This window comes from Hylobates moloch, unplaced genomic scaffold (assembly GCF_009828535.3).
Source record: "Hylobates moloch isolate HMO894 unplaced genomic scaffold, HMol_V3 SCAFFOLD_12, whole genome shotgun sequence".
NCBI lineage: Eukaryota > Metazoa > Chordata > Mammalia > Primates > Hylobatidae > Hylobates > Hylobates moloch.
Window position 1 is genome coordinate 38,041,346 of NW_026652287.1, and position 14,084 is coordinate 38,055,429.

General features: G+C 48.6%; 1 protein-coding gene across 1 annotated transcript in view; it reads right to left on the reverse strand.

Annotated features, from left to right (window-relative positions):
- Positions 1–4,092: 4,092 nt before the first annotated feature.
- Positions 4,093–14,084, reverse strand: part of C5AR1 (complement C5a receptor 1) — a 32,278-nt gene continuing 22,286 nt past the window's right edge. Inside the window, exon 2 of the mRNA XM_058425744.1 lies at positions 4,093–6,217. Coding sequence (XP_058281727.1) covers positions 5,168–6,217 — 1,050 coding nt within the window. The 3' untranslated portion in view covers positions 4,093–5,167. The remainder of the gene's footprint in view (positions 6,218–14,084) is intronic.

Sequence of the window (14,084 nt, forward strand, 5' to 3'; positions counted from 1 at the left end):
TCTCAAAATCAATCAATCAATCAAAGACTCTGGAGACCAGAGTATTAGAATCACAGACTCTTAAAATGTTGGAATCATAGACTATTGAACCTAAAAGATCCTATAATGTGAGTTACAGGCTATTTGAATCACAGGATCCTAGAATATCACACCAGAACCTCGGAGGGTTAGAAGCACCGCTCCAACAGTTAGATGTTCAAATTCTGTAGACGCTCTGTACATTAGTCAAGGAAGTCTGGCCCCGAGCGGTCCAGCACTGCAGCCACCAGCCACAAGAGACTACGGACCACTTGAAATGTCCTCGGGTCCGAGATAAGAAGTGCTGTGAGTGGAAAATACACACCAGATTTTGAAAACACAGTACCAAAAAAACAGAATATGAAGTCTCAAGAATTTGTTTCTATTGAACACATGTTAAAATGATACCCTCTTAAATATATTGTGTTAAATAAAATGTATTACCAAAATTAATTTTACCTGATTCTTTTTGTTTCTTTTTGTCTGTTGCTTGCCTATGGGAAAATATAAATATCATTCTATTTCTTTTTTTTTTTTTTTTTTTTTGAGACAGGGTCTTACTCTGTCACCGAGGCTGGAGTGCAGTGGTGTGATCTTGGCTCACTACAGCCTCAGTCTCTCCTGAGCTCAAACAATTCCCCAACTGAGCCTTCTGAGTAACTGGGACTACAGGTGCACACCTGCGCACCCAGCTATTTCATTTGTTTGTTTTAATTTTCTTGTAGAGACAGGGTCTCGCTATGTTGCCCAAGCTGGTCTTAAACTCCTGGGCGCTAGCGCTCCTCCTGCCTCCTGGCTCACAGTCTATTACTTTCTCTTTATTTTATTTATTTATTTATTTATTTATTTAGAGACAGTCTTGCTCTGTCGCCCAGGCTGGAGTGCAGTGGTACGATCCCAGCTCACCGTAACTCCCGCCTCCTGGGTTCAAGTAATTCCTCTGCCTCAGCCTCGTGTAGCTGAGACTACAGTCATGTGCCACCACACTCGGCTAGGTTTTGTATTTTTCGTAGAGACGAGGTTTTGCCGTGTTGGCCAGGCTGGTCTCGAACTCCTGACCTCAGGTGGGATCCTGGATTACCTCCCAAAGCCCTGGATTACAGGTGTGAGCCACCGCGCCCGGCCACTCACAGTCTATTTCTATGGGACTGTGCTCATCTAGAGAAATGCCCTCCTAGCTCTGAGAGGTGTGAGGTTCAGGAAGGTCACGTGGCACAGATAAAGAGGAGGAGGCTTTGGCCCCAGGACGTGGGGGCACCCTGGTCTGCAGAGTAGATGTGTGAATAAGATCCCAGGGCTGCAGGGAGTGGGGGTGGGTGCTGGAAAGGGAACACAGCCTGACTCAGCCAAGCCCATCATTCACTTCCCTTCCCTATCACTTCCCCGTCGGAACTTGTTGACCCAGCAGATTCCCCAAGCTGCAGATTTGGCAATTGTCTGCCCCTTCAGCCCACTTCCGTCCTGGGCAGGGCTGGTCAACACCAGATGGGGGCTGTCTTGGAAAGGCTACCTGGATCCCACTCCTTGGCCTCCAACTCCCACTCCTTGGCCTCCCAGCTCTTGGGACACTATCTCCTTCCCAAATCAGGGTGGGTAGAAAATACCCACTGCCTGCAACTCCTGAAGCCAGGAAAGCTACAGGATGACTGGGAATAGAGATAGAACGTAGGGGTTGGGGAGGCAGAGAAGGAAGTCAGGGAGGTCTTCCTGGAGGAGGTAGCCCCTGAAGGAAGGCAGAACAGAGGCAGGGATGGTCTGGGAAAAAAAGACTGGGCAGCCAGGAAATCAGGGAAGGGGCAAGGCAGAGAGCCAAATGGGAGAGGATGGAGGGCATGGGCCAGGCAGGGCGTGGGGCGGGAAGGAAGTAGCATCCAGGATGGGCCCCAGGCTCAGGCCTGGGTGACTGGGTGGACCTCGGGGTTGTCTCTGGAGCCGGGAGGGAAGGCGAGGAAGAGGTTCCGGGGAGACTGCTGAGTTCAGTCTGGCTGTGGCGAATGGGTGGGGAGGCCCGGTGTGGAAGAGAGATGCTGAAGGTATTGGGTGAAGCTGCAGGAGTGAGCGCACCAAATGAGTTGGACACACAGCTGAGGAAAGCCAATGTCGAAGAGAAAAAAACTCTGCAAAGGACGTGGAGAAAGGTCCAGCAGAAAGGCAGAGGGAAACTATCCAGATCAGGGGCAGCCACGGAAGAGACCGGAGCAGCTGGGAGAAGGCCAGGAGGCCAGGAGGCTGGTGTTGTCTTTTTGAGGAGGGAGCTGCCAGGAGCCCACCCCCAGGAGCTGAAGGCGGCTGGGGCTCAGGTCCTTCCCTGTGACCTCGATGCCGGGGGAATCTGCACTAATGAGCACAAGTTACAGAGAGGATCTTGTCCCAGGTACCAACGTCTACTCTCAAGCAGGCACAGACACCACTCACAGCCACTTCTGCAAGCTCAAGAGACTGCAGCATCTGTCCATCAAGACACTCAGGCAATTTTTTGTTTGTTTGTTTGTTTGGAGACAGGGTCTTGCTCTGTCACCAAAGCTAGAGTGCAGCAATGTGATCACAACTCACTGCAGCCTCAAACTCCTGTGCTCAAGCGATCCTCCAGCCTCGGCCTCCCGAGTAGCTGGGACCACAGGCACCACCACCACACTGGCTAATTTTTTCATTAAAAAAAAAATTTTTTTTTTTTGAGACAGTCTCACTCTGTCGCCCGGGCTAGAGTGCCGAGGCACGATCATAGCTCACTGCAACCTCTGCCTCCCGGGTTCAAGTGATTCTCATGCCTTAACTTCCTGAGTACCTGGGATTACAGGCGTGCATCATCACGTCTGGCTAATTTTTGTATTTTTAGTAGAGATGGGGTTTCGCCATGTTGGCCAAGCTGATCTGCCCAGCTCAGCCTCCCAAACTGCTGGGATTACAAGCATGAGCTTCCATGCTTGGACTAATTTTTTTGAAGATGGAGTCTCACTATGTTGCCCAGGCTGGCCTCCCAAAGTGCTGGGATTACAGACATAAGCCACCACCTCATTGTTCTTAATATAACATATGATTGTATTATATTATTATTTCATCTATTTCTTTTTACTTATTTAATGTGGCTACTAGAAAGCAAAGATATACACGTGGCCCACATCATATTTCTGTTGGACAACATTGAGTCTGTACACTATTTCTAAATTTAATTTTTTTTTTTTTTGAGACAGAGTCTCACTCTAGACTGGAGTACAGTGGCGTGATCTTGGCTCACTGCAACCTCCACCTCCTGGGTTCAAGCAATTCTCCTGCCTCAGCCTCCTAAGTAGCTTAGATTACAGGTGTGCACCAACACACCAGCTAATTTTGATACTTTTAGGACAGACAGGGTTTCACCATGTTGGCCAGGCTGGTGTCAAACTCCTGACCTCAAGTGATCTGCCTGCCTCGACCTCCCAAAGTGCTCGGATTACAGGCATGAGCCACCACAGCTGGCTGGTCTGCACGCTATTTCTAGATAATCCATGCACATGCACACTACACAATCAAAGCAGAAATATTGTGATATGGTTTGGCTGTCTCCTCACCCAAATCTCAACTTGAATTGTATCTCTCAGAATTCCCATGTGTTGTGGGAGGGACCCAGGGGGAGATAATTGAATCATGGGGTCCAGTCTTTCCCTTGCTATTCTCGTGATAGTTAATAAGTCTCACAAGATCTGATGGGTTTCACAGGGGTTTCCACTTTTGCTTCTTCCTCATTTTCTCTTGCCGCCGCCATGTAAGTAGTGCCTTTGCCTCCTGCCATGACTGTGAGACCTCCCCAACCATGTAGAACTGTAAGTCCAATTAAATCTCTTTTTCTTCCCAGTCTTGGGTATGTCTTTATCAGCAGTGTGAAAACAGGCTAATACCTACTGCAAGGTCAATTATTCATTAGAAATAACACAACATTTCAATATTCATTTTTATTTTCCTCATTAAAGTCATGCATACCTTTTTTTTTTAAAGCTCAAAACAGGTTACATACTATATGATTCCATCGAATAACATTCTTGAAATCACAACATTGTAGAAATGGAGAGTGGATTCCTGGTTGCCAGGGGTTAGGGACAAGGCTGGGGTGTGGGGGTGGAGGGAGGTGGGCATCCTGGGGATCCTCGTGGTGATGAGAATGTCCTGTATCTTCACTGTATCAATGTCAATATCCTGGTTATGAGACTACATTGTAGTTTTGCAAGATGTTCCCATTGTGGGAGGCTGGGTGAAGGGTACACAAGATCCCTCTGTATCATTACTTACAATTGTGTTGAGTTTGCAATGATCTCAAAATAGAAAGTATAATTTAAAAACAAAGTAAAAACAAACTTGCAGGTTTTTTAGGTGTTTTTGTTTTTGTTTTTGCTTTTGCTTTTGAGACAGAGTCTCCCTCTGTCACCCAGGCTAGAGTGCAGTGGTGTGATCGTGGCTCACCACAACCTCAACCTCCAAGGTTCAAGCAATTCTCCCATCTCAACCTCCCAAGTAGCTGGGATTATAGGCACCCACTACCACGCCCGGTTAATTTTTTTGTATTTTTAGTACAGACGGGGTTTCACCATGCTGGTCAGGCTGGTCTAGAACTCCTGACTTCAGGTGATCCACCCACCTCAGCCTCCCAAAGTTCTGGAATTACAGGCGTGAGCCACTGCACCCAGCCTAATTTTCTTTTTCAAATCAACTCACTTACAAGAGCTTAGATAATTCCACGGACTTCTGTTTTGTCCCAAAGAACTTTTGAGATTCCAGTCACATTTTTTCCAACTCGCCATAAAATAAATACTTTTTTTAAGCGAGAATCTTTCTATTTGTCTGTATTCTGAGTTCCCTGTTCACACCTATTGCCATATGGAAATACCCCAGATACACGGGTTTCTGTTTGTTTTTCGAAAGCCTGGGATGGAAAGACGGTGTGTGTGTGGCAGGGTGGGGGGGCTCCCTAGAAGGAAGTGTTCACCTTGCAAATGAGGAAGGATGAGAAGAGTTCCGCTGGAAAAGGAGGGACAAGTCTGGGAAAGACGGGCGACGTGGAGGAGAGCTAGTTAGCTAAGGTAACGCCATCCCACGAAGAGCGGAGTGAAAACAAGCAGAAGGAGAGTGGCCAGGAAGGAAGGGGACATCGGGCCACAGTGGCCCATGAAGCTGTCACCTACACCGCCTGGGTCTTCTCGGCCACAGTGTCCACTGTGGAGCGCGTGAATGACTTGCTCTCCCTGACCACGGACTCTTCAGTCAACACATTCCGGAGAAGGCCGGGGAGGGATTTCCGCAGTCGGCCCTGGAAGCCGTGGCCGGCCACCACGTAGATGATGGGGTTGATGCAGCAGTTGATGTAGGCAAAGGAGATACACAGGGAGTCCAGCTTCTTCAGCTGCAGGAAGGTGGGTGACGACGGCTCCAGTAAGGACATCATTATCCCCGTCACCTGGTAGGGCAACCAGAAGATAAAGAAACTGGCCACCACCGCCACCACCACCTTGAGTGTCTTGGTGGACCTTGTGGCCCTGCGGCTCCACGTCCGGAGCAGAAGGAAGGTGTAACAGATTGTGAGCGTGAGTAGAGGCCACAGGAAGCCCAGGACCAGCCGGACGGCGGCCACGGCTCGCTCCCGCCGTTTGTCGTTGCTGTAGTCCACGCCACACGACACCTTTCGTGGAAAGTACTCCTCCTGGACCACCCGGTACAGGAAGGAGGGTATGGTCAGCAGCAGGGCTAAACCCCAAGCCACAGCACAGGCAATCCAGGCCAAGCCGGCCCCTCGGAAGTTCTGGCACCAGATAGGGTTAAACACCAGCAGAAAGCGGTCGGCGCTGATGGTGGCCAGCAGCAGGATGCTGGCGTACATGTTGAGCAGGATGAGGGAGGGCAGGATGCTGCAGGCGGCCGCGCCGAAGGGCCAGTGGTGATGCTGTACAATGGACGTGAACAAGATGGGCAGCGCCAGGCAGGAGAGGAAGTCGGCTACCGCCAAATTGAGGAACCAGATGGCATTGATGGTCCGTTTGACCTCGAATGCCGTCACCCAGACCACCAGGGCATTGCCCAGCACTCCCACCAGGAAGACGACTGCAAAGATGACCAAGGCCAGGATGTCTGGAACACGCAGCGTGTTAGAAGTTTTATCCACAGGGGTGTTGAGGTCCAGGTTATCGTTGTCATCGTAGTGCCCATAATCAGGGCTGGTATTATTGAAGAAGTCCTAAGGGGAATCGGAGAGAGCAGAGAGGATAAGTCTGCAGACACGTGCCCGGGGAGAGGCATCCTGGCCCAGGCTTGTGGCTTTTCCCTGTGTGGCTTTTTCTCACTAGGAAATGGGGATGCTGAGGGCTGAGAGTCAACTAGGGTGTCACACCACTTATTAAAATATTGACGCAGACGCCATAGCTCACGCCTGTCATCCCAGCACTTTGGGAGGCCGAGGCGGGCTGACTGCTTGAGCCCAGGAGTTCGAGAATAGCCTGGGCAACATGGCAAAATCCCATCTCTACCAAAAATGCAAAAATTAGCTGGGCGTGGTTGCACTTGCCCGTAGTCCCAGCTACTCAGGAGGCTGAGGTAGGAGGATCACCTAAGCCCAGGAGGCAGAGGTTGCAGTGAGCCGAGATCATACCATTGTACTCCAGCCTAGGTGACAGAGTGAGACCCTGTCTCAAAAAAAAAAAAATGAAATGAAATGATTCCACGCTGGTTGGACCCCTTGCCAGCCTGCCACCTCTCCCCTCAGTCCCATCCTTCAAAGCCCCTGGGCTTCCCCACGATCCAGCAACCTAATGGTTAAAGTCTAGCCCTACTGCAAGGCTGTAGCCACTACCCATTCAGACTGCTCAGTGCAGGACACAACGCTTGTTACTTTTTTTTTTTTTTGGAGACAAAGTCTCACTTTATTGCCCAGCCTGGAGTGAAGTGGCACGATCTCGGCTCACTGCAACCTCCGTCAAGCGATTCTTCTGCCTCAGCCTCCTGAGTAGCTGGGATTACAGGTGCCCACCAACATGCCTGGCTAATTTTTGTATTTTTAGTAGAGCCGGGGTTTCACCATGTTGGCCAGGCTGGTCTCGAACTCCTGACCTCTGGTGATCCATCCGCCTCAACCTCCCAAAGTGCTGGGATTACAGGCATGAGCCACTGCGCCCGGCCATTCCCATAGTTTGAACCAAGAAGAAAAAGTTTATAAAGCTTAGAAAAAGTACCCAAGACCACAAAACACCCATGACTATACACAAAGCCCCACATTGCCCAATCTGATTGCATGCTCTTGTCACACTGTGAACCTGGGTAAACCCGCTCAGCTGAGAATTCGAGGCATTTGTACATTGGAAAACAAGGTTCCTTGTCGGGAAAAGGGCTTGTGGGTGGCTGTATAAACTGGCCATAAAAATAAAATATTGGGGACCAGCCCCAACAGCTCCTGTTGTGCAGCAATGCAGTGTGCTAAAACAAACAAATGAAAGCAGATGGTCTTTACTTAAAATTTGGATTTTTTTTTCTCACCATGGTTTTTTTGCATTAATTTTGATTCTTTAAAAGACTGTATGGGGCTGGACACGGTGGCTCACACCTGTAATCCCAGCACTTTGGGAGGCGGGCGGATCACAAGGCCAAGAGATCGAGACCACCCTGGCCAACATAGTGAAACCTTGTCTCTACTAAAAATACAAAAATTAGCCGGGCATGGTGGCGGGCGCCTGTAGTCCCAGCTACTCGGGAGGCTGAGGGAGGTGAGTTGGACCGTTGACCATGATCCAGCCTAGCAACAGGCAAGATCCGTCTCAAAAAGAGAAAAAAAAAAAGTTGTTTAAAAAATATATATATATATATATATTTTTTCTGTCGCCCAGGCTGGAGTGCAGTGGCGCGATCTCGGCTCACTGCAAGCTTCGCCTCCCAGGTTCACGCCATTCTCCTGCCTCAGCCTCTCCAAGTGGCTGGGACTACAGGCGCCCGCCACCACGCCCGGCTAATTTTTTTGTATTTTTAGTAGAGATGGGGTTTCACCGTGGTCTCGATCTCCTGACCTCGTGAACCGCCCGCCTCGGCCTCCCAAAGTGCTGGGATTACAAGCGTGAGCCACCGTGCCCGGCCAAAAATATTATTTTAAATTTTTAGAGACAGGGTCTTTGTCACCCAGGCTGGAGTACAGTGGTGTGATCATGGCTCACTGCAGCCTTGATTTCCGAGGCTGAGGCGATCTTCTCACCTCAGCCTCCCAAGTAGCTGTGACCACAGGCACACACCACTATGCCTGGCTTATTTTTTTAATTTTTAGTAGAGATAGGGTCTTGCTATGTTGCCAGGGCTGGTCTCAAACTCCTGGCCTCAAACAATCCACCTGCCTCAGCCTCCCAAAGTGCTGGGATTACAGGCATGAGTCTATGGGAATGCTTTTGCCCCAGGCTCCAGTAGTCCAGTAATGGTGGGCTCAGAATGGCACTCAGGTTAGGAGCACTGGCTTTGGAGTCAGTCCCTGGGGTTCAGTTCCTGACGACCCTATGTGAAGCCCGCATGACCCTCTGCAAGTTCATCTACTGCTCCACACCTCCCTTTTTCTCCTTGTTAACTCCCATAGAGAGCCGAGCAGCCCATCCGTTTTTTTTTTTTTTTTTTTAGACTGAGTTTTGCTCTTGTTGCCCACTCAGCTCACTGCAACCTCCGCCTCCCAGGTTCAAGCGATTCTCCTGCCTCAGCCTCCTGAGTAGCTGGGATTACAGGCATGCACCACCATGCCCGGCCAATTTTGTATTTTTAGTAGAGACGGGGTTTCTCCATGTTGGTCAGGCTGGTCTCGAACTCCCAACCTCACATGATCCGCCAGCCTTGGCCTCCCAAAGTGCTGGGATTACAGGCATGAACCACTGCGCCTGGCCAGCAGCCCATCTGTTCTAACTGATATCATTTCAAAACCCTAAGCCATTACGAGGAGTTATCCATTTCTTTTTTCTTTCTTTTTTTTTTTTTTTTTTGAGATGGAGTCTCACTCTGTCACCAGGCTGGAGTGCAGTGGCGCGATCTTGGCTCACTGCAACCTCTGCCTCCTGGGTTCAAGCGATTCTCCTGCCTCAACCTCCTGAGTAGCTGGGACTACAGGTGGCATGCCACCATGCCTGGCTTATTTTTGTATTTTTAGTAGAGATGGGGTTTCACCATGTTGGTCAGGCTGGTCTCGAACTCCTGACCCATGATCTGCCCACCTCAGCCTCGCAAAGTGCTGGGATTACGGGCAAGACCCACCACGCCTGGCCAGGAGTTATCAATTTCAAGTAGATTTTGCTGATTTTTTAGGTGTAGTGTTATTTAACCTGTTCCTCTCTCCCTTGGTTTTGCTGTAAAGTGGTAGGTTGAGATCTAGAACTTTGATTAGATTTAGGTACAATTTTTTTTTGGCAAAAATTACTTCATAGATGGTTCTGCGTCTTTCCTGCTGCCTCACATCAATGGCACCGAATCTCCAATTGCCTCTCTTCTTGGCACACTAAGACTGATTGTAGGATCATGGTGCCAACCCTGAACAAAATGTTTGGGGGCAGCAAGAGGAAGTTACAAACAGGAATAAGAAATAGATTTTTTTGCCAAGCGCTGTGGCTCACGCCTGTGATCCCAGCACTTTGGAGGCCAAAGTGGGAGGATTGCTTGAGCCCAGGAGTTAGAGACCAGCCTGAGCACCATAGCAAGACTCCTGTCTCTACAGAAAAAAAGTATTCGGGTATGGTGGTGTGCTCCTGTGGTCCTAGATACTTGGAAGGGTGAGGCAGGAAGATCACTAGAGCCTAGGAGGTCAAGGCTGAAGTGAGCTATGATCACGCCACTGCACTCCAGCCTGGACAACAGAGTTAGACCCTCTCTCCCAAAAATAATAATAATGTCATAGTTAAATGTGACTATTTGGGGCCAGTGATGCAGGGTAGAAGAATTTACCAAGACAGTTGTAGGTAAAGAAAAGTAGATTTATTAGAGAAAGTAGGAAAATATGTTGCAAGAGTGCAAAGGGCAGGTCAGCAAGAGAGAAGCTAACTGCAAAGAGACAAAGGCTCGCTAGTGATTTTATACGATGGTGCTTGTGCTGTGTGTGAAAAGGGCTTTGTGAAGTACCAATAACACCAAGGTTGCAGTGGGCTAACTTGCATTTTTCTATTAGCTGAGTGGCTGGCGATAGCTGGATGCAGGAAAATTGGGAGTTGTTTGCACAGGAGAGCTGTGTGTCCTAGACCATGAAAAGAGGCAGATGTACAGTTTATCTGCTTCCTCTTTTTGCTTTCCCTCGGTCCTACCAGCCTGACTCCTTTTCCCTAATTAGGACTCCACAAAAAACACTCCAGCAAAAGGAATAACTAGAGGGAGAGAGAGGAGGAGAGGGAAGGAGGCAGGAAGGGAGGGAAGAGGAAGAAAGGGAGAAGAGAGGGAGGAGGGAACGAAGGAGGGAAGGAGGAGGAAATGAGGAAGGGAAGAAGGGTGAAAGGGAGAAAGGCAGGAAGAAAGAAAAGAAACAAAGGAGGGAGGAGGAAATTAGAGAGGAAGAAAGGAGAGAGGGACAGAGGGACAGAGGGAGGAAGGAGGGCAGGGTTATAGATGACTAAGAATGGCAGTGGTGGATTCGTAGGGGCTAATAATATTCTCTTCACTTTTGTGTGTTTGAAACTTTCCATAATAAAATAAAGAACAGGCCAGGTGCAGTGACTCATGCCTGTCATCCCAATAATTCAGGAGACCGAGGCAGGTGGATCACTTGGGTCAGGAGTTCTAGACCAGCCTGGGCAACATGGTGAAACCCCATCTCTACTAAAAATACAAAAAAAATAGCCAGGTGTGGTGGCATGTGCCTGTAGTCCCAGCTACTTGGTAGGCTAAGGCAGGAGAATCTCTGGAATCCAGGAGGCGGAGGTTGCAGTGAGCCGAGACAGCCCCATTGCACTCCAGCCTGGGTAACAGAGTGAGACCCCATCTAAAAAAAAAAAAAAAAAATAGAACAAAAAGGTCCTGATCACTTCTTCCCAGACAGAGCTACAGGAAGCTGTCATGCACCCAAGAAAGAAAGGCTGCAGTCCATGGCAGCTGGACTGGAGAGAAAGCCTTGTAGGCGAAATCTGTGTCCAGAGGCAGCAGACACTGCAGAAAAGCACCCATCAGGGCACTGAGTGATCACACGAAAGCAGCCAGTACTTACTGAGCACCTACGATGCATGCGGCACGGAATTTGCTCTTTCCTTCCTGACCACAACCTACAAGGAGGTTCTGTTAATATGCCCATTTCAGGCCAGGTGTGGTGGCTCAGGCCTGTAACCCGAGCACTTTGGGAGGCCAAGGTGGGCAGATCACCTGAGGTCAGGGGTTCGAGACCAGCCTGGCCAACATGGTGAAACCCCGTCTCTACTAAAAATACAAAAATTAGCCAGGCGTGGTGGTGGGCACCTGTAATCCCAGCTACTTGGGAGGCTGAGGCAGGAGAATCACTTGAATCTGGGAGGCGGAAGTTGCAATGAGCTGAGGTAGCAACACTGCACTCCAGCCTGGGAGACAGAGTGAGACTCCACCTCAAAAAAAAAGAAAGAGAGAAAGAAAGAGAGAAAGAAGAAAAGAAAGAAAGAAAGAAAGAAAGAAAGAAAGAAAGAAAGAAAGAAAGAAAGAAAGAAAGCAAGCAAGCAAGCCCGTTTCATTGATGAAGAAGCAGGAGGCACCAGAAGGTGAAGTAGGCTGTTCCAGGTCACTCAGAGAGGATGTGAACCCATACAGGCCGGAATGCAAACCAGACAGGCTGCCCCTGACCATTTCCAAGAGGTGAGTTTTGTGACCTATGGAGCTAGCCCAGTCCTGAAGGCTACTTTGACACCAACCCAGAGAAAAGGGGACAGCAAGAAATAGAAATCATTCTGGAAATACTGAGAGATGGATTTGCAGCTCTAAATATTTGAATTTGCAGATGGAATTTTGTACTTTTTTTTTTTTTTTTTTTTGAGATGGAGTCTCACTCTGTCGCCAGGCTGGAGTGCAGTGGCACGATCGCGGGTCACATTGCAACCTCTGACTCCCAGGCTCAAGCGATTCTCCTGCCTCAGCCTCCTGAGTCGCTGGGACTAAAGGCACCTGCCACCACACCCTGCTAATTTTTGTATTTTGAGTAGAGACAGGGTTTTACCATGTTGGTCAGGCTGGTCTCGAACTCCTGACCTTGTGATCTGCCCGCCTTGGCCTCCCAAAGTGCTGGGATTACAGGCAAGAGCCACCATGCCCGGCCTGGTTTTTATACCTTTAAAACACTCACCTCAAGATTAAATAAGATGAAAAATGCCTAAGCACCTAGCACAGTGCCTGACACAGAGAAGAGGACAAGAAGTGGCAGCCATTGGTATTATTATTTGTCAATTATTGAAGAGCTCAGATCCACATCCCTGAACCACTTTTTTTTTTTTTTTTTTTTGAGACTAGGTGTCACTCTGTCACCCAGGCTGTAGCTCAGGGGTGCTATCTTGGCTCACTGTAGCCTTGACTTCTCAGGCTCAAGTGATCCTCCTGCCTCAGCTTCCCAAGCAGCTGGGACTACAGGCGCATATTACTGTGCCCAGCTAATTTTTAATTTTTTGTAAAGAGGAGGGTCTCACTGTGTTGCCCAGGCTGGTCTCGAACTCCTGGGTTCAAGCAATCCTCCCGCCTTCATCTCCCAAAGTGCTGGGATTACAGGCATGAACCACCACGCCCAGCCCCTCTTTTTATATTTGTTTTTTTTCTTTTTTTTTTGAGACGGGGTCTTGATCTGTCACCCAGGCTTGTGTGCAGTGGTGCAATCATGGATCACTGTCACCCCAACCCCTCTGGCTCAAGCAATCCTCCTGCCTCAGCCTCTCGAGTAGCTAGGACTACAGTTGTGCACCACCACAGCCAGCTAATTTTTGTATTTTTGTATTTTTGTTTTTGGTAGAGATGGGTCTTGCTTTGTTGCACAGGCTGGTCTCAAACTCCTAACTTCAAGCAACCCTCCTGCCTTGAACTCCCAAAGTGCTGAGATTACAGATGTAAGCCACCATGCCTGGATAATTGTTTTGTTTTTTTTTTCTTATTTCTAGTTCCCTTACATTGCACCTGCCCAAGGTTAGCCAGGCTATGGGCAGTGGGCATTTACTGGTGGAATCATATCCATGAGTAAATTATTGAAAGATAAGATGTCAGTATCTGCTAATGAGTGAATGAAAAAGGTGGGGTTTAGCCACGTGGTGGAATATTACTCAGCCATGAAAAGGAAGTGCTGACACATGCTACAATGTGGATGAATCTTGAAAACATATGCTAAGTGAAAGAAGCCAGTCGCAAAAGGCCACTAAAAATACAAAACTTAGCTGGCATGTTGGCGCACACCTGTCATCCCAGCTACTCCAGAGACTGAGGCAGGAGAATCACTTGAACCTGGGAGGCGGAGGTTGCAGTAAGCTGAGATCGTGCCACTGCACTCCAGCCTTGACTGAGCAAGACTCTGTCTCAAAAAAAAAAAAACAAAAGGTGATAGAAAGATGGATGGATATAAATGAATGGATGGATGGATAGATAATGAATGGGTGAATGAGTGGATGCATGGATGATGGATAGACAGATGACTGATAGACAGACAATGGATACATAGAGATACGGTTGAGAGATAGATGATGGATAGATAGACAGATATAGATAGATAGATGATAGATAGATAGATAGATAGATAGATAGATAGATAGATGATAGATAGATAGATGATAGATAGATAGATAGATAGATAGATAGATAGATAGATAGATAGATAGATAGATAGATAGATAGATAATGGGCTGGGCGTGGTGGCTCATGCCTGTAATCACTTGAGGCCAGAAGATCAAGACCAGCCTGGCCAACATGGCGAAACCCCATCTCCACTAAAAGTACAAAAAAATTAGCTGGGCCTGGTGATGTGTGCCTGCAGTCCCAGCTACTTGGAAGGCTGAGGCAGGAGAATCGCTTGAACCTGAGAGGTGGAAGTTGCAATGAGTCAAGATTGTGCCACTGCACTCCAGCCTGGGCAACAGAGCAAGACCCTGTCTCAAAAAAAATATAGCTAGATAACGGATGGATGG